General features: G+C 45.2%; 1 protein-coding gene and 1 gene segment (V, D, J or C); both read right to left on the reverse strand.

Annotated features, from left to right (window-relative positions):
• Window positions 1-1,212: 1,212 nt before the first annotated feature.
• LOC120319649 lies at window positions 1,213-5,853 on the reverse strand (the record flags this gene model as incomplete). The annotated part of the segment is given in 2 exon segments: window positions 1,213-1,539; window positions 5,714-5,853. Coding segments are annotated over 2 exon segments (427 nt in total), but the record flags the coding sequence as incomplete, so codon positions are not given.
• A 5,217-nt stretch (window positions 5,854-11,070) lies between these two features.
• LOC120319652 (signal-regulatory protein beta-1-like) lies at window positions 11,071-22,098 on the reverse strand. Its single transcript, XM_039368729.1, has 5 exons — window positions 21,978-22,098; window positions 16,046-16,387; window positions 15,549-15,869; window positions 13,856-14,203; window positions 11,071-11,464 (listed from the first exon to the last, which is right to left on the reverse strand). The coding sequence occupies exons 2-5, from the start codon at window positions 16,368-16,370 to the stop codon at window positions 11,280-11,282; spliced, it is 1,179 nt and encodes a 392-aa protein (XP_039224663.1). The 5' UTR covers window positions 16,371-16,387; window positions 21,978-22,098; the 3' UTR covers window positions 11,071-11,279.
• Window positions 22,099-23,279: the final 1,181 nt, after the last annotated feature.

Below are 23,279 nucleotides of genomic sequence, written 5' to 3' on the forward strand. Positions count from 1 at the left end.
TTATCTTCTCCAGTTCTTTCTCTTCTATTCTGCTTTCTCCAGGCACTGCCACTTCCACTATCCAGACTTTTTTGTCTTTCTTATCGACAATTGTTAAGTCTGGGGTGTTATGTTGCAGGTGCTTGTCTGTTTGAATTCTGAAGTCCCAGAGCAGTTTAATTTTATCATTTTCTATGACTTTCTCTATTTTATGATCCCACCAGTTTTTGCTTCAGGCAAATGATATTTCTTGCAGATCTTCCAATGCACCATTGTTGCTACTTTGTCATGCCACTGCTTGTAATCAGTCTGTTTGCAATCTTCGCTTACACGAGCTTACCAAGTGGTCCACTGGTTTTCTTCAGCTTCTTTGCATAGGCGCAACTTACTGTCTTTTGCTGTCTTCTCAATTTTGACTTTGTATGCATTTTGTCCTTTAGCTTGGTCTATGTGCAGCCCGAATTAGTCCCCTCGGGTCCCTCCTTTCTTCAATTTTCCTGCTCTTAGCCATTGCCAGGTTTTATTATTATCTGCTTTCCCAGCTATTTTTTTCATGTATTGGCCATGTAGTTCTTTGTCTTCCCATGCCTCTATTCTGTTCTTCATTTGGTCTTTCTTGTAGGCCAGTTTGGTCTCTCCAGTATTTAGTAAGCCTTCCTGATATACTAATTTCAGTGCATCTTCATCATTGTTCTTCAGATATTCTTCCAAAGCCATTTTTTCTTCTTCAACCATCTGATGTACTTGTAGCATTCCACGCCCACCTTTTTGCCTTGGTAGATAAAGTCTATCAATGTCACTGCGTGGATGAAGGGCATGATTCATTGTCATTATTTTTCTGGTCTGCCTATCCATTGCTTTTAGTTCTGCTTGAGTCCAGTCCACTATTCCAGCTGTGTACCTAATGACTGGGATTGCCCAGGTGTTGATTGCCTTATTATTATTATTATTATTATTATTATTATTATTATTATTATTATTATTATGTAGCCCATGTAAACAATTTCACTTTGTTATGGGAACTGGCTTTTTTCCCAGCTGCAGCACACTGCAGATAAGGCTTCGTGGATCTTGGGGAGGTGAAGCTTATGCCTCTTGTGGCTGCACAAGGACTCCAAGCTAAGTCCCTGCTTGACCCCTTCCTCCAGACTGGCAGCCGTTTGCTCCCCCCCCCCAGGTTCCTTTCCAAATCTCTCAGTTGATTCCTTCCCTCCCTCCCTGATAGGTACTTACCAACGACAGAGACCACGGTGAGTTTCTTGGGAGTGCGTTCTCCACCATGTGGACCTTCCTTAATCATTGAGCAGCGGTAAGTCCCACTATCTTCAGGGCGCATGTTGCTGAGGCTGACGCTGAAGTCGATGGGTGATCCTAGTAGGACCCTCACTCCGCGGGAAAATTTGTCGCTTTGCCTATAAATTAACTTCTGATCGTTTCCCAAGTCTTTGTACCATTCAGCGGTTGCTGGCAGATCCGTCTGAGTTAGGGTGCACTTGAGCAAAAGGTCACTGCCTGCTATGATTGACACAGCCTCTGGGCTTTGACTGGGAGGTCGACCAACTGAAAAGGAAAATGGCTTCGGTTTAGTCTGGAGAACCAAAATGATTGTAGGTGAGCCAAGCAATGCATGGCAGGATTATTTTACACTCCCCCCACCCCCCGCTTCCAGGCCTGACTCCATTTATTAGCTTAACTTTAGTTGTTTTCTTCTATACCCCCAATCGACACTCGACAACCCCCAGCCACAGCAATCCACGAATGGAACAGCTCAGAACGTGTGAGTGGTCCATCACTGGAGGCTTTCAAGAAAAGACTGGACAGCCATTGGTCAGAAATGATATAGCCTCTCCTGCTTGAGCAGGGGGTTGGGCTAGATGACCCACAAGGTCCCTTCCCTTATTCTACAAGCCCAATTACAACATCCTGACCTAGGCATTATACTCCTCACACGGAATGGTTTAGGCCAGCGGTTCTCAACCTTTTTAATGCCGCGACCCCCAACCGGTCGTAAGTCGAGGACCACTCAACCGGTCGTAAGTCGAGGACTACTCAACTGGTGCAGCACCGTTTGCAGAATGGGACTTTTGGCGGGCTCAGCAGGGCAGAGACAGCCTGGACAATTCCTATTGGCTTTTGAAAGCCAATAGAATTAGACTCTATTCAAGAGAGTCTCTTCTATTGGATTTCAAAAGCCAATAGAATAAAAGGGAGTAGCACAGCTAAGGAAAAGGGGGGGGGGGGAAATGGCGGACTGCGTTGTTTGGCGACCCCCGTGAAATGGTCGTTCGGCCCCAAATGGGGTCCCGACCCACAGGTTGAGAACCACTGGTTTAGGCTGTGTTTACATTCTGGATTTAATGACACGCCAACCAGTGGAACAACCAGAAGAGATTGGACAGCCATTTGTCTGAAATGGTATAGGGTTTCCTGCCTGAGCAGGGGGTTGGACTAGATGACCTCTGATGTCCCCTTCAGCTGTATGATTCTGCAGTCTCATGCATTCTTTATTAATTTTAATTGTTGGGAGTGGGGGGGGGGTGTTGACTTTTAAGATTCTACTTTTTCTTGGAAACCATACAGAAGACTGCAGTCTCTTCACAGCTTCCCAAGGACCCAGCGTGTGTTTTCAGGAAAAGCCACAAAATTCTCCAGGTGCTTTTGAAGCAGTGTATGTTTGTTTGTGTGTATATATCCCTGTGTCTGCTTCCTTGTGTAGGTGTGTCACAGGGTCCATGTCCCAGTCTGGAATGGAAAAATTAAAAAGGGGACAGGGCAGAAGTGCAGGAAACGATGGACGGTGTAACAAATTCAGAACAGAGAGCCTTTGCTTTTATCTTCCACAAGATTGAGCAATTTGAACCACTCTGGTGATTTGTCACTTGTGGTGCAATGTAGTACGAAGCTGGATGAAAACCACTGACTCTGTTTGCAAGGTTGCAGATTGTTAGATCTGGCAGATAACTCAGAACAAAGACAAGATCACTTAGGCAGAAATGGGGCTGGGGTGGGGAGAAATAGATCATAGAATGCTAGGCCTGGAAAGGACTTTGAAGGTCTTCTAGTCCAGGGTTCCCCAGACTGGGCTGTAGCATGCCACAAACTGAGCCATGCAAACAACTGAAGCCCCATCGGTGGGATGCAGGCAGCACACAAAACCACATCCCCTCTGGTCCACGGAAAAACCTCTCTCCAAGGAACTGGTCCCTCGGGCCCAAAAGGTTGGGGGCCGCTGTAATCTAGAATTAGAATTAGAATAGAATAGAATAGAATAGAATAGACAGATTGTACAGTAGAATAGAATAGAATAGAATAGACCAGAATAGAACGGAACACAAAAGAATATGGAATAGAATAGAATAGAATAGAATAGAATAGAATAGAATAGAATGGAATGGAATGGAATGGAATATAGAGTAGAGTAGAGTAGAGTAGAGTCGAGTAGAATAGAATAGAAAAGAATAGAATAGAATAGAATAGAATGGAATAGAACGGAATAGAACGGAACACAAAAGAATATGGAATAGAATAGAATAGAATAGAATAGAATAGAATGGAATGGAATAGAGTGGAATAGAGTGGAATAGAATATAGAGTAGAGTAGAATAGAGTAGAATAGAATAGAATAGAATAGAATAGAATAGAATAGAATAGAATAGAATAGAATAGAATAGAATAGAGCTGGAAGGAACCTTGGAGGTCTTCTAGTCCAGCCCCCTGCTCAAGCAGGAGAACCTATACCATTTAAGACAAGTGACTGTCTAGCCTCCTCTTAAAAACCTCCAATGACGGAGCGCCCACAATTTCTGGAGACAACTTCTGTTCCACTGATTAATTGTCCTCACTGTCAGGAAGTCTCTCCTTAATTCCACGTTGCTTTTCTCCTTGATTAGTTTCCATCCATTGTTTCTTGTCCTGCCTTCAGGTGCTTTGGAGAATAGCTTGACCCCCTCTTCTTTGTGGCAGCTCCTCAAATCCCGGAACACTGCTATCATGTCCCCCCCCCCTTGATTCCTTATCTTAATATGTACATATCTAGAAAAAAACATACTGGTTTTTCTAGATAACACATTTGTACATATAGATAGACCACATAGCATAGATGTTGTAGTGTTCAGATAAGGTGACTAACTCGTGGGGGTGTAACGGGACACTTGAAAGAGGGTTAAACATATGGACCAGTGGCTGGAATTCATCAAGGCCTGGATGGGGGAGACACGGGCCTGAAGTGAACCCCAACACAACAGAGTGGATGCAAACCCCATCCGATTTACCCAGTTGTCTAGCCATGATTGAGTCACCACAGGACAACTCAGGGACAATTCAACCCAGGATACCTCAATACCTGCAAATTTTTAGCCTGTCCTCTATAAACTATAATTGATAACAGAATGGTTAACAGTAAAAACAATAATAATGAATTTAGCAGCCTTGGGTGCAACCCCAAAACAACTGGAGCACCACTTGGACACCATCATCGGCATTGACAAATTCGCCACCAGTCAATTGCAAAAGGCGGCCTTACTAGGAACTGCTTCCATCCTGCGATGAGATCTGTAATACCATCAAACATCCACATCTGCCTATCCCAGGTCCTGGGTAAGGACTCGATAGGTAGACAAAATGCCAAATCCAGTCTGAACATCTGGCTGACTATGCGATGATCAATAATAATAATAATAATAATGATGATGATAATGATGATGATGATGGTGATGATACCACTTGGACACCACTGGCATTGACAAATTCGCCATCAGCCAATTGCAAAAGGTGGCCTTACTAGGAACAGCTTCCATCCTGCGACGAGATCTGTAATGCCATCAATTCAAACATCCATATCTGCCTATCCCAGGTCCTTGGGAAAGACTCAATAGGTAGACATAAATGCCAAATCCAGTCTGAACCTATGGCTGACTATGCGATGATCAATAATAGTGATGATGATGATGATGATGATGATGATGATGATGATAGAGTTAGAAGGGATCTTGGAGGTCTTCTAGTCCAACCCCCTACTCAGGCAGGAAACCCTATACCATTTCAGATAAATAGTTGTCCAGTCTCTTTTTAAAAAACCTCCAATGTTGGAGCATTCACAACTTTTGGAGGCAAGCAGTTCTACTGGTTAATTGTTTTTACTGTCGGGAAGTTTCTCCTTAGTTCCAGGTTGCTTCTCTCCTTGATCAGTTCCCATCCGTTGCTTCTTGTCCTGCCTTCAGGCGCTTTGGAGAACAGCTTGACTCCCTCTTCTTTGGGGCAGCCCCTGAGATACTGGAGCACTGCTATCCTGTCCCCCCTCGTCCTTCTCTTCGTTAAACTAGACATATCCAATTCCAGCCACCGTTCCTTATATGCTTTAGCCTCCAGTCCCCTGATCATCTTTGTTGCCCTTCTCTGCACTCTTTCTAGAGTCTCAACGTCTTTTTCACATCGTGGTGACATTGTCGGAAGCATTTAAGCTTCTAGCCCAAATTCAAGAAGCGTCCATCCACATGTTGAAGCATCCTGAGACCCCCCACCACCATCACAAAACCAGGGACCACTCTTGACCTCCTCAAAACCTCAGTTCTCTGATGCTCTTCACGGCTGTACCTACTTGTTCACCTGGCCTCTGAGGGAGAAATCAATGGAAGAAACCTTCACCTCAAAGAATTTATAATCTGGGACCGGCTCTTTCTGGTCAATCTATTAATCTCCCTGTCTTCCAGCTAGAAATCTGAGCAAAACCACTCACCTATTCTTTCAAATGAACCCTCCGCCAGGACTCGCACCAGCAAGAGGAACCCCAGCTGAAGTGGAGCAAGGATGCCCACCAAGGACCTCAAGGCAGCCATCCCTACAGCAGCAGGAGAAACATCTGGAGCTACTTTTCACCCTGCCCAAAATGTTTCCTTTTGAAGATGGAGCAAAAAGAGGAACTCGTGTTTCCTGTTTCTATGCCTGCAACAATTGCCTTCTTTGGCACTGTTGCTCCGTAGGAGAGTGAGTAAAGAGCTATTCCGGAATTCTAGATTAATAATGTCCTGAAGTAGAAGATACAGATGGAGATGATGCAAGGAGAGGCTGGAAAACACCAAGACGGAGACCTCAGCGGTGATTCTGGTTCTGTTTTATTGATGATGTTACCTAGTTGAAACGCCGGCAAGAGAACCACCAAGCTTAGAGACCATCAAGGACTCCATAGTCGTCCTCCTCCTCCTCCTCCTCCTCCTCCTCCTCCTCCTCCTCATCATCATCATCATCATCATCCTCCTCCTCCTCCTTTCCAATCCCCACTCCTTTCTAGCACTGATGATGCTACCTATTTGGGTAATAAAATGCCTGCAAGAAAACCACTAAGCTCAGAGAACATCAAGGACCCCACAGTCCTCCTCCTCCTCCTTCTAGCACTGATGATGTTACCTAGTTGGGTCATGAAATGTCTGCAAGAAAAGAAGCCAGCTCAGAGACCATCAAGGACTCCATAGTCCTCCTCCTCCTCATCCACCTCCTCTTCCTCTTCTTCTTCTTCTTCTTCTTCTTCTTCTTCTTCTTCTTCTTCTTCTTCTTCTTCTTCTTCTTCTTCTTCTTCTTCTTCTTCTTCTTCGTCTTCTTCTTCTTCTTCTTCTTCTTCTTCTTCTTCTTCTTCTTCTTCTTCTTCTTCTTCTTCTTCTTCTTCTTCTTCTTCTTCTTCTTCTTCTTCTTCTTCTTCTTCCTCCTCCTCCTCCTCCTCCCAATCCCCACTCCTTTCTAGCAGTGATGATGTTACCTTGTTGGGTAATGAAACATCTGCAACGAAACCCGCCAAGTTCACAGAGCTCCAACGCATGTAAAATGAGAGTAGATAAATAGGTGAAAAAAGGACCGGGGTGACATGACAGCAGTCTTCCAATCTCTCAGGGGCTGCCCCAAAGAAGAGGGAGTCAAGCTACTCTCCAAAGCGCCTGAAGGCAGGACAAGAAGCAACGGATGGAAACTCATCAAGGAGAGAAGCAACCTAGAACTAGGGGGACCTCTGGCTTAGAACGTCGTAAGAGCAAAACATTAAACATGAACAAAACATGAGATAAGTTAGGAACCAATTCCAAATGGTTGCTCAAATTTCTTAAATCCTAGGGCACGTTTCCCAGCCATTCCCATGGCTCATGCTAACCAGGGATTCTGAGAGTTGAAATCCAGTGTATACAGGTGTCCCAGGATGGGAAGACTGGTATAAAGCAATTTAAAAGGCCTCTCCCCACACACTTCCTGCAGTTTTAGGGAGACCCACAGATCTGGGACACACTTTAAGGGGTGTACAGGTCCCACATGAAAATGGTTTAAAACAGGGGTCCCCAACTCCTGGTCCGTGGACCAGCACTGGGCCACAGCATGCCAGCAACTGGTCTGCACAAACAAGCAAAGCCCCATCTGCAGGATGCAGGCAGCACACAAAACCACATACTCTCCGGTCTGCGGAAAAACCTCTCTCCACAGAACTGGTCCCTGGTGCCCCAAAGGTTGAGAACCTCTGGGTTAGGATATTGGGTGTTTCTTTGGTGTCCTTTCATGACCCTGCACCCATGATTTTGCGAGTGTCCAGAGACAGCGGGCCATCTGCACATATTCACACTTGATACTTCCTATGCTGTCCCCTAATTCCGGGTCAACCTAATCTCCCCTTTCATTACTTTGAGCAGTGCAAAGAAGTATGAGTGTCAGACTGAAGAGACACAGGATAAGCTTCTGCAGCATGCTGTTTAGGACAAGCAGAGGTGATTAGGGACAAGCAGTGAGTGATGCAACAGGAAAAGAGATCAAGGAATACCCACAAAGCAAAGACCAATGAATAGTTCCTTAAACCATCTCCAACCAGAAGCCAACAGCATCCAGCAGCCCCAAAATATCCTGTCCATATTTTACAGGGGTGCCTTGAGCAGTGAGCAAAGCACGCTCCTTCCACAAGGCCCCCTGCGCATGTAGAACACTAAAAGCAAACTTACTGATATTGCAGATGGGGACTGCAGCCAAGAAATTAAAAGACGCTCCTGGGGAGGAAAGCTATGGCAAATCTAAACAGCATACTAAAAAGCAGAGACGTTGCCCTGCCAACAAAAGTGCGTATAGTCAAGGCCATGGTTTTCCCAGTTGCAATGTATGGCTGTGAAAGTTGAGCCATAAGAAAGGCTGAGCACAAAAGAATGGAGGCCTTTGAACTCTGGTGCTGGAGAAGACTCCTGCGAGTCCCCTGGACTGCAAGATGATCAAACCGGTCAGTCCTAGAGGAGATCAACCCCAACTGCTCTTTAGAAGGCCAGATCCTGAAGTGGAAACTCAAGTCCTTTGGCCACCTAATGAGAAGGAAGGACTCACTGGAGAAGAGCCTGATGCTGAGAAAGATGGAGGGCAAGAGAAGAAGGGGCGACAGAGAAGGAGGTGGCTGGATGGAGCCACTGAAGCAGGAGGCGTGAGCTTCAATGGACTCCAGAAGATGTTAGAGGACAGGAAGGCCTGGAGGAACGTTGTCCATGGGATTGTGATGGGTCAGACATGACTTCGCAATTAACAACAACAAAGATATTAACAACCGCACTGTCTGACAATTCCAAGGCCCTCGTCAAAGCAATGAGTTCAGCTTTCTGAGCTGAGGTACCTGCAGGGCGAGCTGCTGCTTCTACTACCTGATCCAATGTGACCCCGGCAGAGCCAGCTAGCCTTCCTCCCTGACTCATAAAACTGCTGCCATCTGTATACAGGTCCCTGTCCGTATCCTCTAACTCAGTGGTTCTCAACCTTTTTAATGCCGCGACCCCAACCGGTCATAAGTTGAGGACTACCCAACTGGTCATAAGTTGAGGACTACCCAACCGGTTGTAAGTCGAGGACTTTCCCTGTCCTGGAGTGCCACGCATGCGTGGTGCCGCCCCCTGCGCTGGCCGAGGCGTAGCTGGCAAGCGGCAGAGACGGCGCAGGCCGACCACCGGCTGGGCCACCAGCTGGCCCAGCCCAAGGGAGGTAAGGCACCCGCCAGACCCCACGCGCGCCACCACCCCTCCTTGCGCCGCCGGCTTCCCACCTCCCACCCCTGGCCCTCTTTTACTTACATTTTTAGTAGTTGCTCAGCAGGGAGGGGTGGAAGCTTCCAGACAGCTCGCCTTCTCTGCAGACAACTTGCAGCACCGTTTGCAGACTGGGGCTTTTGGCGGGCTCAGCAGGGCAGAGACAGCCTGGACAATTCCTATTGGCTTTTGAAAGCCAATAGAATTAGATTCTATTCAAGAGAGTCTATTCTATTGGCTTTCAAAAGCCAATAGAATAAAAGGGAGTAGCACAGTTAAGGAAAAGGGGAAAAAAATGGCGGACTGCGTTGTTTGGCAACCCCCGTGAAATGGTCGTTCGACCCCAAATGGGGTCACGACCCACATATTGAGAACCACTGCTCTAACTGATCCTCCTGGTCAGTTAAATCTGACCAGCCAGAAAACACTACAGTAATAGTTGGTACATAATCATGATCACCATCCTGTTTCATTTGGGGAAGAAAGGTCGCCCCTGTGCTTGATATGAACTTGTAAGTTGTCAAGGAGTGCGATCTGATACCGCTCCAGTCGGGAGGCTGTAAGCCAGTGTTTCTCAACCTTGACAATTTTAAGGCATGTGGACTTCAACTCCCAGAATTCCACAGCCAGCATTGCTGGCTGTGGAATTCTGGGAGTTAAAGTCCACATGCCTTAAAATTGTCAAGGTTGAGAAACACTGCTGTAAGCAAACGGCCCCCCTTGGATGGTAACAAATCCTGGATGGAATGGGGTGATTGCACTGTGATAGGAGCCCCAAAGTTTAATTGTTCAGCCTGAAGGCATGCTGGCCATCCTTGAGCAACAGGATCAAGGAGAAATAGGCTACAGCACAAGACCAAGTACCAAGGGTCTGAGCAAGGACCCCACCAGCCACCCCTTTGCTTTCAGCCACATACAAGACAGTTGCCCTCAGTGACATATTGCAACACCACAGCAGTGGTGCTCTCCACAGGTCGCCATGTCGCTGAATCAGTTGACAGGGTCAACACAACAGGCAACCGAGACAAATGAGGCAGGACAGAGGCTGGATAGGTAGATAAAAAACTTTATGCTTGGGGGCACGGTGGTGCAGATGCAGTGGGCCGCCTGGCATTGCCAGAGCAAATGATGGGCAGGTGGCACCTTTCATTCTGGAGCCCTGTAAATTCTCTAGCCCAGGGGTCCCCAATCCCTCCGCCGTGGCCTGGTACTGGGCCACAACCTGTTCAAAACTGGGCCGCAGCAAGCAGCAGACGAGCACGCTCATGCAGCTCCATTTGCACGAGCGGCAGGCACTCGCACGCATGTGTGAAGCTCCTCTCCCCCTCCTCCCATCGAATCGCGAAGCTGGGAAGGTTGGGGACCACTCCTCTAGCCTCTTGGCTCACATAACAATGGTGGAGACCATTTAACCCAAGGGCCCCCAACCTTTTGGGCACCAGGGACAAGTTCCGTGGAGAGAGGTTTTTTTGCGGACCGGAAGGGGTGTTATTTCACATGCTGCCTGCATCCCACAGATGGGGCTTTGTTTGTTTCTGTGGACTGGTTTCTGGCATACCGCGGATCAGTGCCAGTGCATGGACCGGGGTTGGGGAACCCTGATTTAACCAACCAAAGCAAACAGCAAACTTGATCATTGTTCATATAATAACAAAAAAAACCCCACAATTAACCAGTGGAACAATTTGCCTCCAGAAGTTGTTAATACTCCAACACTGGAGGTTTTTAAGAAGAGACTGGATGGCCATTTGTCTGAAATGGTATAGGGTTTCCTGCCTGAGCTGGGGGTTGGACTAGATGACCTCCAAGGTCCCTTCCAACCATTCTATTCTATTCTATTCTATTCTATTCTATTCTATTCTATTCCATTCCATTCCATTCCACTCCATATTTTCTATTCTATTTTATTTAATTCTATTCTGTTCTGTTCTATTCTGCTCCGCTCTGTTCCCTTGCTTGATCTGCATAACAAACATGGTAAAAAATGTAACAATGAGTCCAATTCATTTTACATATTTTTGGCTCATGACCCTCAACGGATAAGCACCTCAAGGACTACCTGTAAAGACACAAGCATTGATCACAGACATTGTCTCCTTCTCATTTTTCCAAAGCAGACTTGCATCCCCAAATTATATGGTCTTTATCTTTGCTCCTTTGTAACTTCTGTAAACAAACACTTTTCATTTTTATTTCTTTCTTAATCATTTCAATGCACATCAAAAAAATATATATTTATTTCCGTTTTCTTGGTTTGTTTTTCTTTCTCAGCCTGAAAAGCTGTCAGGAATAGGTGTTCCTAACTGGACTTTCGGACCCTTTTACTTCCTGGGGTTTTCTGGAATGAGATTTTGCCTTCTTGCATCTGCACATCTTCGTTAGGAAAAGGCAGGAGAGGAGAAGAAGGATGACTACTTTGTTCAGGAAAAGCGGGAGCCAGAGAACAAGGAGGGATTGTTGCTGTGCCCCTGTGGAGCAAAGACAACGGATTATTTTGATTTAATATAACTTGCTCCATCAGGGTCTAGGACAGTGATGGCGAAACTTTTCGAGACTGAGTGCCCAAACTGCAACCCCAAACCCACTTATTTATCGCAAAGCGCCAACACGGCAATTTAATCTGAATACCGAGGTTTTGGTTTCGAAAAAACAACCCATACCTTAACATCTTTTGTCTTAAAAGAAAAAAACACGATAACAAAGCTTCCAATGATATAAACCACTTTTTTCTGAAAGGTAAAAGTTTGCATTTGGCATGCTTTGGAACAATTCATGTGATTTTTGCTGTTGTATGCATGCTGACAATTTGTCTGACCTTGGCTTATACTTTGTAAGTTTGAAAGCAACACATGCAGCACTCAGGTCATCTGTTAGTCTGTTTTGGGTGTCAGATTTGATATAATTCAAAGCTGAAAACAGTGCATTCGCTCCAGAGGCTTGTTTTGGCTACGGTTTGAGAAATGACTTTTTCCTGTGAAAACTTAGCCAAAGAGCGAGGCGCATGTGCCCACAGAGAGGGCTCTGAATGCCCCCTCTGGCACGCGTGCCATAGGTTCGCCACCACTGGTCTAGGACAACCTGCCATGGTCAACTTGCCACAGGATAACTCACCATGGAGCAAGAGTTAGAAAAGGTAAGATAACCTTTATTTCATTTTTTTTTCTGTGAGCACAATGGCACATATCAAAAATGAAATTTAGTTGCCTGCTCTTAAAGTGAAACACATACATGACACACACCTAAACATACTATATACAACATACGTATAGACCCACACCCCTACATAACAAATAAATATTAAATACCATCCATCTTGAATACGTAACGGAAGGAGGAAGCTTGAGAGTTCGCAAGGTTAATGCTGTATGGGACAAAACTAATGTTTGAATCTGGATGTTCTGCTTTGGGTACCACAGAGCGCCCCCTCCCAGAAGGTAACAAGGAAAACAGGTTGTAGAGAGGATGGGTGGTGTACCAGACAATCTTGCGGACCCTGCTCAAGCATCGCTTCTGTGCTATGTCCTGGATGGGAGGGAGGGAACTACCAATGATCTTTTCTGCTGTCCTCACCACTCTCTGGACCACCTTCCTGTCTGAAGCAGGGATGCTTCCAAACCAGACTGTGATGCTCTGTGACGGGACGCTCTCTATCGTCCTTCTGCAGAAAGTAGTAAGGACAGGGGAAGGAAGATGTGCTTGCCACCACAATGGAGCCCATTTTTGTTGCTAAGCGAGATGTTTGTTAAGTGATTTTTATGACATTTCCTGCCACAGTCCTTTCTCTAGGGGCCACTTCTACCTTTCCATTATTATTATTATGATGATGATCATTATTTGCCTTCTGTCTCATAGATGTACAATTGTCTCAGAACAACTAGGGTTTTTTCTGCCATCCTCACCACTCTCTGCACTGCCTAGCTGTCTGAAGCAGGGATGCTTCCAAACCAGACGGCGATGCTCTATGACAGGATGCAAGAGTTGCACTAATATTAAAGAAATGGTGGAATAGACTCCTTAAAGAAAGGATGCCAAAGGAGGGACAAAATGAAATGAGAATGGCAAAAATTAAAATATGTTTTTAAATCAATTTAAATAATTAAATTGAAGTGTTGATTGGTCCTGCAGCGGGTTGTCCCATGGCACGTTGGCTGTGGAGAATTGGCCAGGCGATCACCATTTGCAATCTTCCCAGCTGGTTTCTGAGAAGCAAAGTTAATGGGAGAAGCCAGATTTGCCTAACCTCATGCATTTTATTTCAAACTGCACTGATTTGCTAAATGACTGTGTCAAAAAAGAGGCACCTGGATGCTGCAATGTGATGCAGGTTCAGCTTTTCTCCAGAGGCAATCAGATGCTATTCGGCAAGCAGGTGCTATTCTCATGATCGTTCTTGTCCTGCCCTCAGGTGCTTTGGAGAATAGCTTATAGAGGGAATCAAGCTATTCTCCAAGGCACCTGAAGGCAGGACAAGAAGCAACAGATGGAAACCAATCAAGGAGAGAAGCAATCTAGAACTAAGGAGAAACTTCCTGACAGTTAGAACAATTAACCAGTGGAACAACCTGCCTCCAGAAGCGGTGAATGCGCCAACACTGGAAGTTTTCAAGAAGAGACTGGACAGCCGTTTGTCTGAAATGGTATTGGGATTCCTGCCTGAGCAGAGGGTTGCTCTAGAAGACCTCTAAGGTCCCTTCCAATTCTGTTATTCTGTTGTTCTGTTTCAGAAGCAGAAAGGTCGATGGCTAATTTCATACAGTGCAAGAAAAAACACAGCTAAGTAAGAAAGGGAAAAAAAACTGCAGGTTGTGTGTCAGCAAATCCTCAGAAGAAAAGTTCTGAAGGATTTAAGAAGGACTCACTTGATGGAGCACTGCCCAAGCATTTGTGATCTTCAGGTTGCATTACAACGGCAAGTTTTGTTGTTAGAGTGAGCAGACTTTGGGATTTCTGTTGAACCACGCAACTGAACTGTGAGTTGTTCCTGTCTTCCGTGGCCATCACCTCCAGGTAGGTCTTCAGGGAAAAGGTCCCATCGGGATTCGAGGTCCTCGGGCCAACCATTCCTTTTCTGCTTGGGGCATTGTTGATAAACAATTCCACGTTTGTATCATCCGGATAAAATTCTTCCACACTGCAAGTGACCGTCACAGTGGTGTTCAGCTGGACGGGGGAAGGTGGGCTGGTCTCCAGACAGAATTTGGGAGGAACTGAGCAAAGAAAGCCAAAGAGATCAGTCAGAAGAGCTTCAGACTCACGGGTCCTACCTTCAGAAGAGCCTAGAAGACCCATTGATTCTGCTCGCCGATTGTGGCATTGGGGAAAGGAGAAAGTTCTCTAAACGCAACCCTGCTGTGAAAAATCCTGAGCCTGGTTTTCAGGAAGCTCAAGATAAAAACTTAACACTACCAGCAAAGAAAGAAATAAAGAACTCCACCCAATTCCCAGCAACTCTGTGTTGTCGTTTCTTCATTTCATGTGTTTGTTAGGTTTCTGTTCAGCCCTATGTTTAAATGCCAGCTTCTCACCCACCTTCTTAAGGAGAAACTTCCTGACAGTGAGGACAATAAACCAGAAATTGTGGGAGCTCCATCACTGGAGATTTTAAAGAAGAGACTAGAGAATCTTATCTGAGATAGTATAGGTTCTCCTGCTTGAGCAGGGGGCTGGACTAGAAGATCTCCAAGGTCCCTTCCAGCTCTATTCTATTCTATTCTATTCTATTCTATTCTATTCTATTCTATTCTATTCTATTCTATTCTACATTCTACATTCTACATTCTATTCAATTCTATTTTCTATTCTATTCTATTCTATTCTATTCTATTCTATTCTATATGCTACATTCTATTCTATTCTATTCTATTCTACATTCTATTCTATTCTATTCTATGCTATGCTATGCTATGCTATGCTATGCTATGCTATGCTATGCTATTCTATTCTATTCTACATTCTATTCTATGCTATGCTATGCTATGCTATGCTATTCTATTCTATTCTATTCTACATTCTATTCTATTCTATTCTATTCTATTCTACATTCTACATTCTACATTCTACATTCTACATTCTATTCTATTCTATTCTATTCTATTCTATTCTATTCTATTCTATTCTACATTCTACATTCTACATTCTATTCTATTCTATTCTATTCTATTCTATTCTACATTCTACATTCTATTCTATTCTATTCTATTCTATTCTATTCTATTCTATTCTATATTCTACATTCTATTCTATTCTATTCTATTCTATTCTATTCTATTCTATTCTATTCTATTCTATTCTATGACATATATTTGACCCCCTAACTCAAATAATCAGACACCTTTCGCCCCCTGAGCAAAGATACAAACGCAAAACAGCGCAAACCGCTAAAACAAAGTGAAACAATTCCAGAACAATCAGGATTAAAATATAGCTCATCAGCTGGGAACTCTACTCAACTGGATCCAAGTCTCTGGGGAAACAGCCAGAGGCAGAAGGTCTTTCTACACCAGGTCCAGACTCCGTGGCCTGGTCCCTCTCTGCAACCCAGAGCTCACCTACCTCTTAGGACATCACCGAGTGGGAAAGACTTCTGGAGGGGAGCCTCCAATGATCTGTGTTGTATCTGGCAGGTCAGCTGAGACCTCATGTCTCCTTGTTCCAGTGGGATTTCCACCGTGCTCTCTGCTTGGTACGAGATGCTCTCTGTTTCATCTGAATTCAGGATGTTGGTCTGGCCAGCCTGTATTTTTTTCCCATCCTTCAACCAGCTGACTGTGATCTCCTGGGGGGAGAATCCCTCTGTGGAGCAGTTGAAGGAGGCCCGAGACCCTGCCGCGACTCTTCTTGTGGGGCCACGTACCACAGGCTGGGATGGCTTGGCTGAGGGAGAAAGTAGTAGAGAGAGATATATCAGTTGATGTTCCTCAGAGATAATACAGGAAGCTACAAGGCTGTGTTTGGTTGGAGAGACTCAACTTCAGAACATGAGATTTATTCCCAGGTTGACTGGGAACATCTCCCCCCCACCCCAAAAAGCAAATGGGTGGGCCACCTACCAATTACGGAGACCTGCGTGCCTTTCCCCGAAGCCAGTTCTTTATCTGAGACCCCTGCCCTGAACTTCACACAATAGTAGGTCCCGGCATCTTCAGGATGGATGTTTGGGATGTTGATGCTGAAGTCCGTGTTGGATCCTGCGACCAGCCTCACTGCCCGGTTGGAAGCTCCTTGCTTATCGCTGTAAATGGGGGGCTGGTTTCTGTCCAGCCCTTTGTACCACCGCACGCCTCCGGGTAAATTTGCCCCAATCAATGTACACTTTAGAGTGAGGCTGTCTCCAGCTTTCACTGATACGGTTTCCGGAAGTTGTGTTACCTCCATCTTTTGTCCTGTAACAACTGAAACAAAAAGAGAGATGTTTGTGACTAGGTTTCCTCTAGAAAGTGCTCACCACTCTTCTGGAGACAGAGGACCACTGGTGGTGCTCCTTCTACATCTACAGTTCCTCACACCAATATCTCAATCGAGGAAGAAGAAATTGTAAACAACAGTGTAATCTAGGCACCACCAAGAACACTTCTACTAACATTAATAGTCACTTGTATATAAACAAAAAGCAAACCACTCCCTTCTAGCACTGATGATGTTACCTAGTTGGGTAATGAAATGTCTGCAAGAACACCAAGCTCAGTGACCACCAAGGACCCTACAGTCGTCGTCCTCCTCCTCCTCCTCCTCCTCCTCCTCCTCCTCCTCCTCCTCCTCCTCCTCCTCCTCCTCCTCCTCCTCCTCCTCCACAAACTCCACTCCCTTCTTGCACTGATGATGTTATCTAGTTGGGTAATGAAATGTCTGCAAGAACACCAAGCTCAGTGACCACCAAGGACCCTACAGTCCTCCTCCTCCTCCTCCTCCTCCTCTCCTCTCCTCCTCCTCCTCCTCCTCCTCCTCCTCCTCCTCCTCCACAAACTCCACTCCCTTCTTGCACTGATGATGTTACCTAGTTGGATCATGAAACCTCTGCAAGGAAACCACCAAGCTCAGAGAGCACCAAGGACCCCACAGTCCTTCTCCTCCTCCTCCCCCTCCTCCTCCTCCTCTTCCTCCTCATCTCTATAAACCTCATTTCCTTCTAGTACTGATGATGTAACCTACTTGGGTAATAAAACATCTGCAAGAAAAAAACCAAGTTCAGAGATCACCCTGGGCCCCACTGTTCAAACCTGAAGTACAAATATTCTCTTTTATAGGGATGAGTGCTTCATTTGGGCTGTTCAAAAGGTTCTGGTGCTCTTTTGGAAAAATAAATAAATAAATAAAGGTCTGTATTTAATATTCAGGCTATCTAACAACCTGAGAGTTCTCTCTCAAAAGAAAGGAGCAAGTCTATCAATGTTACTAACATCGGACATTGTTGCTTTGGCAACAGATGGAAATGCAGCCATTTTTCTCTATTGCTTTTAGAGTTCGTTGATGCTGGGAAGGGGAATAGGGATGAGAGTCCAGCTAGTCAAAACAACAATAACTCAGCTGTGGGAACCCAAGGACATTGGGCCCAGAGCTGATAGAGTTTTGGCGGACTGGAGTGCTGGGGAGAAAGCCCGTGCTTCAAGCTAATTGGGGAATGTGATTTATGACTGTTAATTGGAGGAGGGAACTGGAATTGGCTGCTGGAATTGGGTATGTCTAGTTTAATGAAGAGAAAGATGAGATGGGACATGATAGCACTGTTCCAGTATCTCAGGGGCTGCCACAAAGAAGAGGGAGTCAAACTATTCTCCAAAGCACCTAAAGGCCGGACAAGAAGCAACGGATGGAAACTCATCAAGGAGAGAAGCAATGGGTTGGACTAGATGACCTCCATGGTCCCTTCCAACATTATTATTATTATCGATCATCGCACAGTCAGCCAGATGTTCAGACTGGATTTGGCATTTTGTCTACCTATCGAGTCCTTACCCAGGACCTGGGATAGGCAGATGTGGATGTTTGATGGTATTACAGATATCGTCGCAGGATGGAAGCAGTTCCTAATAAGGCTGCCTTTTGCAATTGACTAATAGCGAATTTGTCAATGCCAATGGTGTTCAAGTGGTGCTCCAGTTGTTTTGGGATTGCACCCAAGGAGCCTATGACTATTGGTACTACCCTTGCTTGCTTTTGCCACAGTCTTTCTATTTCTATTTGTAGGTCTTTGTATTTTGTTATCTTCTCCAGTTCTTTCTCTTCTATTCTGCTGTCTCCAGGCACTGCCACGTCCACTATCCAGACTTTTTTGTCTTTCTTATCGACAATTGTTAAGTCTGGGGTGTTATGTTGCAGGTGCTTGTCTGTTTGAATTCTGAAGTCCCAGAGCAGTTTAATTTTATCATTTTCTATGACTTTCTCTATTTTATGATCCCACCAGTTTTTGCTTACAGGCAAATGATATTTTTTGCAGATCTTCCAATGCACCATTGTTGCTACTTTGTCATGCCGCTGCTTGTAATCAGTTTGTGCAATCTTCTTGCAACAGCTTACCAAGTGGTCCACTGTTTCTTCAGCTTCTTTGCATAGGCGGCACTTACTGTCTGTTGCTGTCTTCTCAATTTTGACTTTGTATGCATTTGTCCTTAAGGCTTGGTCTTGTGCAGCCAGAATTAGTCCCTCGGTCTCTTTCTTCAATTTTCCTGCTCTTAGCCATTGCCAGGTTTTATTATTATCTGCTTTCCCAGCTATTTTTTTCATGTATTGGCCATGTAGTGCTTTGTCTTCCCATGCCTCTATTCTGTTCTTCATTTGGTCTTTCTTGTAGGCCAGTTTGGTCTCTCCAGTAGTTAGTAAGCCTTCCTGATATACTAATTTCAGTGCATCTTCATCATTGTTCTTCAGATATTCTTCCAAAGCCATTTTTTCTTCTTCAACCATCTGATGTACTTGTAGCATTCCACGCCCACCTATTTGCCTTGGTAGATAAAGTCTATCAATGTCACTGCGTGGATGAAGGGCATGATTCATTGTCATTATTTTTCTGGTCTGCCTATCCATTGCTTTTAGTTCTGCTTGAGTCCAGTCCGCTATTCCAGCTGTGTACCTAATGACTGGGATTGCCAGGTGTTGATTGCCTTTATGGTATTTCCTCCATTGAGTTTGGATTTTAAGATCTTCTTCACTCTCTTGATGTCACTGTGTATCTGCGACGGGTAAACACCTTTTCTTCCAGTAGTTCTGCAGCTGCTGGCCCTGGTTGCTCAGCCAACAGTCCTGAGTCCTGTAACCCATTTTTCACCAGATATCCAGGAACTCCAATATCTAGTGCGGACCTTGTTAACCCGGGCGACGTCCGAGCCGGTATGGCATTCTGAAATTTACGTCTCACCATATTTTTTATGGGAGAGACACTCTTTGTCTGACTCCTCTGATGAGACCTGTCCAGTATGGTTGAACCTCTAGCATAGCTCTCATCTTCCTCAGAGTACACAAGCCCCACAACCACGTCAAGGTAGTGCCTCATTATTATTATTATTATTATTATTATTATTATTATTATTATTATTATTATTATTATTTTGTTACTTTGTGCCCAGGAGAGGGGAATTCAATTTTTGGCTTTAACTATGTAGTGCCCATACTTTGTTTCTCGAGGAAAAGATTGTTTAAGGTAAACAATGCCTCAAAGTTCTTTGGGAGAGATTCATCTGTCGGAACCATGACATAAACCTCAAAAGCAAGCTAGTTTCTGCCTGCTGTGAATTGCTGGATCGGCTTCTAGTTGGTCACACTTTCTGCCCTTTGAGCCACCAAAAATGTCATGAAGTTTCATTTCTGATGTTCTCTTTTTCGTTCCCTTTTTTCCCTGGATGGGGAAGCCAGTTTCCTGACTCCAAAACACTGCAAAAAATACTCCAAAAAATAATGCAACCAATTTTGGTCACCCTACTACAAAAAAGATGTTGAGATTTTGGAAAAAATTCAGAGAAGAGCAACTAAAACCAAGGCCTGGAGGCTAAAACATATAAAGAACAGCTGCGGGACTTGGGTTTGGCTAGTCTAAAGAAAAGAAGAAATAGGGGAGACATGATAGCAAAGTTCCAGTATCTGAGGGGCTGCCACAAGGCAGAGGGGGCCAGTTTATTCACCAAAACACCAGAGGGAAGGACGAGAAACAATGGTTGGAAACATATCAAAGAGAGAAACAACCTGGAACTAAGGAGAAACTTCCTGACAATGAGGACAATCAACCAGTGGAACAGCTTGCCACCAGAAATGATGGGCGCTCCATCACTGGAGATTTTTAAGAAGAGACTGGAGATTCACCTGTTTGAGATGGTATAGGTCCTCCATCTTGAGCAGGGGGCTGGACTAGAAGACCTCCAAGGTCACTTCCAATGCTAGGGTTCTGTATGTTCTGCATGTCTGTATCTCAACTAAAGTAAAAAGGTTATCTGAGGTCAGATTTTTCTGACAGAACTATTAGTCAATGGAACAGCTTGCCTCCTGGAGTTGTGAGTGCTCCATCGCTGGAGGTTTTCAAGAAAAAAAATTGATCAACCATTTCTTTGAGATGGTACGTAGACTCCTGCCTTGAAGAGCGGTTTGAATTGAAAGAGGGAGCAAAGAGGCCATCTAGGTCAAAACTGAGCAGCCCTCTCTCAACAGAGGGGGAGGGATACGGTATCATCCACCTCCAGTCTACGACACAGTCCTTTCAGCAGTTCCAGGAAGGCTCCACACCCATTTTCACCACACAGGTGACCCTGAGGACACAGAAAAACCTCCAAGTGGCCTCAACAACTCTCTGAAAAAGGGGTCTTCAAAGTTGGCCTTTCATGACTTGTGGACTTCAACTCCCAGAATTCCTCAGCCAGGCACGCTGGCTGAGGAATTCTGGGAGTTGAAATCCACTAGTCATAAAAGGGCCAAGTTTGAAGACCCCTGGTCTAAAAGAAGGCAAATGACCAGCTGTCTACAAGGAGTATAAATCCTTCCATCCTCCACCATCCAGTCAGAGCTGAAGAAGTTTCTGGGATGAGAAGCGAAGATGTTTTCAAAGAAAAACAAAGAACGTCCAGATGCCTCCTGGAAAAAGCACCTTTTGGACAACTATGATCTGGATGACTGAGAATCTCTATAGACAATGAAAGAAATCTCCCCAAATCTAACATCTGGAACTGGCTTTTGCTGGGAAATCGGCTCATCTCCCTGTTCAGAATAGCACAGTAGCTTTGAAGCAGCCTTAATATTCATCTTAACAAATATTCAGTTTAACGAAGAGAAGGACAAGGGGGGACATGACAGCAGTGTTCCAATATCTCAGGGGCTGCCATAAAGAAGAGGGAATCAAGCTATTCTCCAAAGCATCTGAAGGCAGGACAAGAAGCAACGGGTGGAAACTAATCAAGGAGAGAAGCAACCTAGAACTAAGGAGAAACTTCCTGACAGTGAGAACCATTAACCCGTGGAACAACCTGCCTCCAGAAGCAGTAAATGCTCCAACACTGGAAGTTTTTAAGAAGAGACTGGACAGCCATTTGTCTGAAATGGTATAGGTTTTCCTGCCTGAGCAGGGGGTTGGACTAGATGACCTCCAAGGTCCCTTCCAACTATTATTCTATTCTATTCTATTCTATTCTATTCTATTCTATTCTATTCTATTCTATTCTCCAAAGTGCCTGAAGGCAGGACAAGAAGCAACGGATGGAAACTAACCAAGGAGAGAAGCAACCTAGAACTAAGGAGAAACTTCCTGACAGTGAGAACAATTAACCCGTGGAACAACCTGCCTGCAGAAGCAGTGAACACTCCAACACTGGAAGTTTTTAAGAAGAGACTGGACAGCCATTTGTCTGAAATGGTGTAGGGTTTCCTGCCTGAGCAGGGGGTTGGACTAGATGACCTCCAAGGTACATTCCAACTTTACTACTATTACTATTACTATCTTGCGCTGGATTTTACTCCTGTTGTAAATCTGAGAATGGAGCCTGCCTGATCTCAGCTGTCAACACTCACCCAGATCTCATGGGAGAAGGATCAGCAACAGCAGCAGCTGAAGAGGAGCAGGGATTCTCTTGAAGGACCTCAAGGCTGCCATGTCGATAGCAGCAGGAGAAATATCTGGGGTGACTTTGCGTCTTGCCCACTAGGTCTTCCCCCCCCGCGGGGGGGAGCAAAAGAGGAACTCTCATTTCCTCCTTGTAAATTGGGACCCGTTTCCAAAGTTTGAGTTACTGCATAAGCGACGGTATCCAGTAAACGAAGTCACAGAAGTTCTGCTGCTTACTCAGGGGGAATAAAAATCATCTCTAAGTTGGCAATATTCAGCAGCTGGTCTTTCTCTGTCATTTCCCCAATTTAAAAGCTCTAGGTCAGCTCATTTCTCTCAGCATTTCACATGCTGAGAAGTCTCTATAGATGTGAAAGAAAAAACAGGGGTGTGTAGGTGATGCTACTTAAACGTGACTTTGGGAAACAAGCTATTGAACGAAAAGCTAGTTAGAAGCCATATTCTCACCATTCAGACTGGAGATAGATGATTTTGTATCCCTCCCTGTTATATACTGGGATCGATGAGGCATTGAAGAGACCCGAGTGAAAGGGACAGCTCGTTTATTCCATCAACACAGAAGCAGGTCTAACAGCTGCCTGACTCCTATTTATACGGACTGCCACTAGGCCACAGGTCGGCAACCTGTGGCTCCAGAACCGCATGTGGCACTTTGAGCCTTCCCCTGTGGCTCCCAGCTTCCTCTGTCATTTGCAGAGAGAGACAGAGACAGAGAGAGGCAATTGCGCTTCCCTGCTTCTCTCTCTCTCTGTCTCTGTCTATGTCTCTCTCTCTCTCTCTCTCTCTGTGTGTGTGTGTGTGTGTGTGTGTGTTTGTTTGTGTGTGTGTGTGTGTGTGTGTGTGTGTGTAAAAGAGAGTGCACTCACAGTGTTCTCCGAGGACCTGAAAAGCTTATTGGGCGGGGCTCCTCCCTTTGCTGCATCTCTGCAGGAAGCAGGAAGCAGGAAGGGCAGGAGAGCGCTAGCTAGCCCAGCTATGCTGACTCAGGAATTCTGGGAGTTGAAGTCCATGAGTCATAAAATAGCCGAGATTGCCTACCCTGAGCTTGTTGGAGAACAGCTTGAAGCCAGCTTGCCAGGTGAGCAGAAGATAGGAGAGAGGGAGAGAGGGGGGAGAGAAAGAGAGAGAGAGAAAGAGAGAGAGAGGGAGAGAGAGAGAGAGAGAGAGGAAAGAGAGAGAGAGAGAGAGAGAGAGAAAGAGAGTAGGGGAAGAGAAGTGGTAGACCAAGGGCAGATAGAGAGGGAGCG

This window comes from Crotalus tigris, unplaced genomic scaffold, assembly GCF_016545835.1.
Source record: "Crotalus tigris isolate CLP2741 ecotype Arizona unplaced genomic scaffold, ASM1654583v1 scf7180000020918.170012, whole genome shotgun sequence".
Lineage (NCBI taxonomy): Eukaryota > Metazoa > Chordata > Lepidosauria > Squamata > Viperidae > Crotalus > Crotalus tigris.

What these genes read in the sequence shown, in the direction of transcription:
- LOC120319652 (XM_039368729.1), bottom strand. Translation starts at nt 16,370, where the DNA reads ATGGAGGTAACACAACTTCCGGAAACCGTATCAGTGAAAGCTGGAGAC. An exon ending in ACTCGGTGATGTCCTAAGAG is followed by an intron (nt 14,204 to 15,548) that starts GTAGGTGAGCTC and finishes TTCTTTGCTCAG; the next exon opens with TTCCTCCCAAATTCTGTCTG. An exon ending in CTTGGGCAGTGCTCCATCAA is followed by an intron (nt 11,465 to 13,855) that starts GTGAGTCCTTCT and finishes TTTGCTCCACAG; the next exon opens with GGGCACAGCAACAATCCCTC.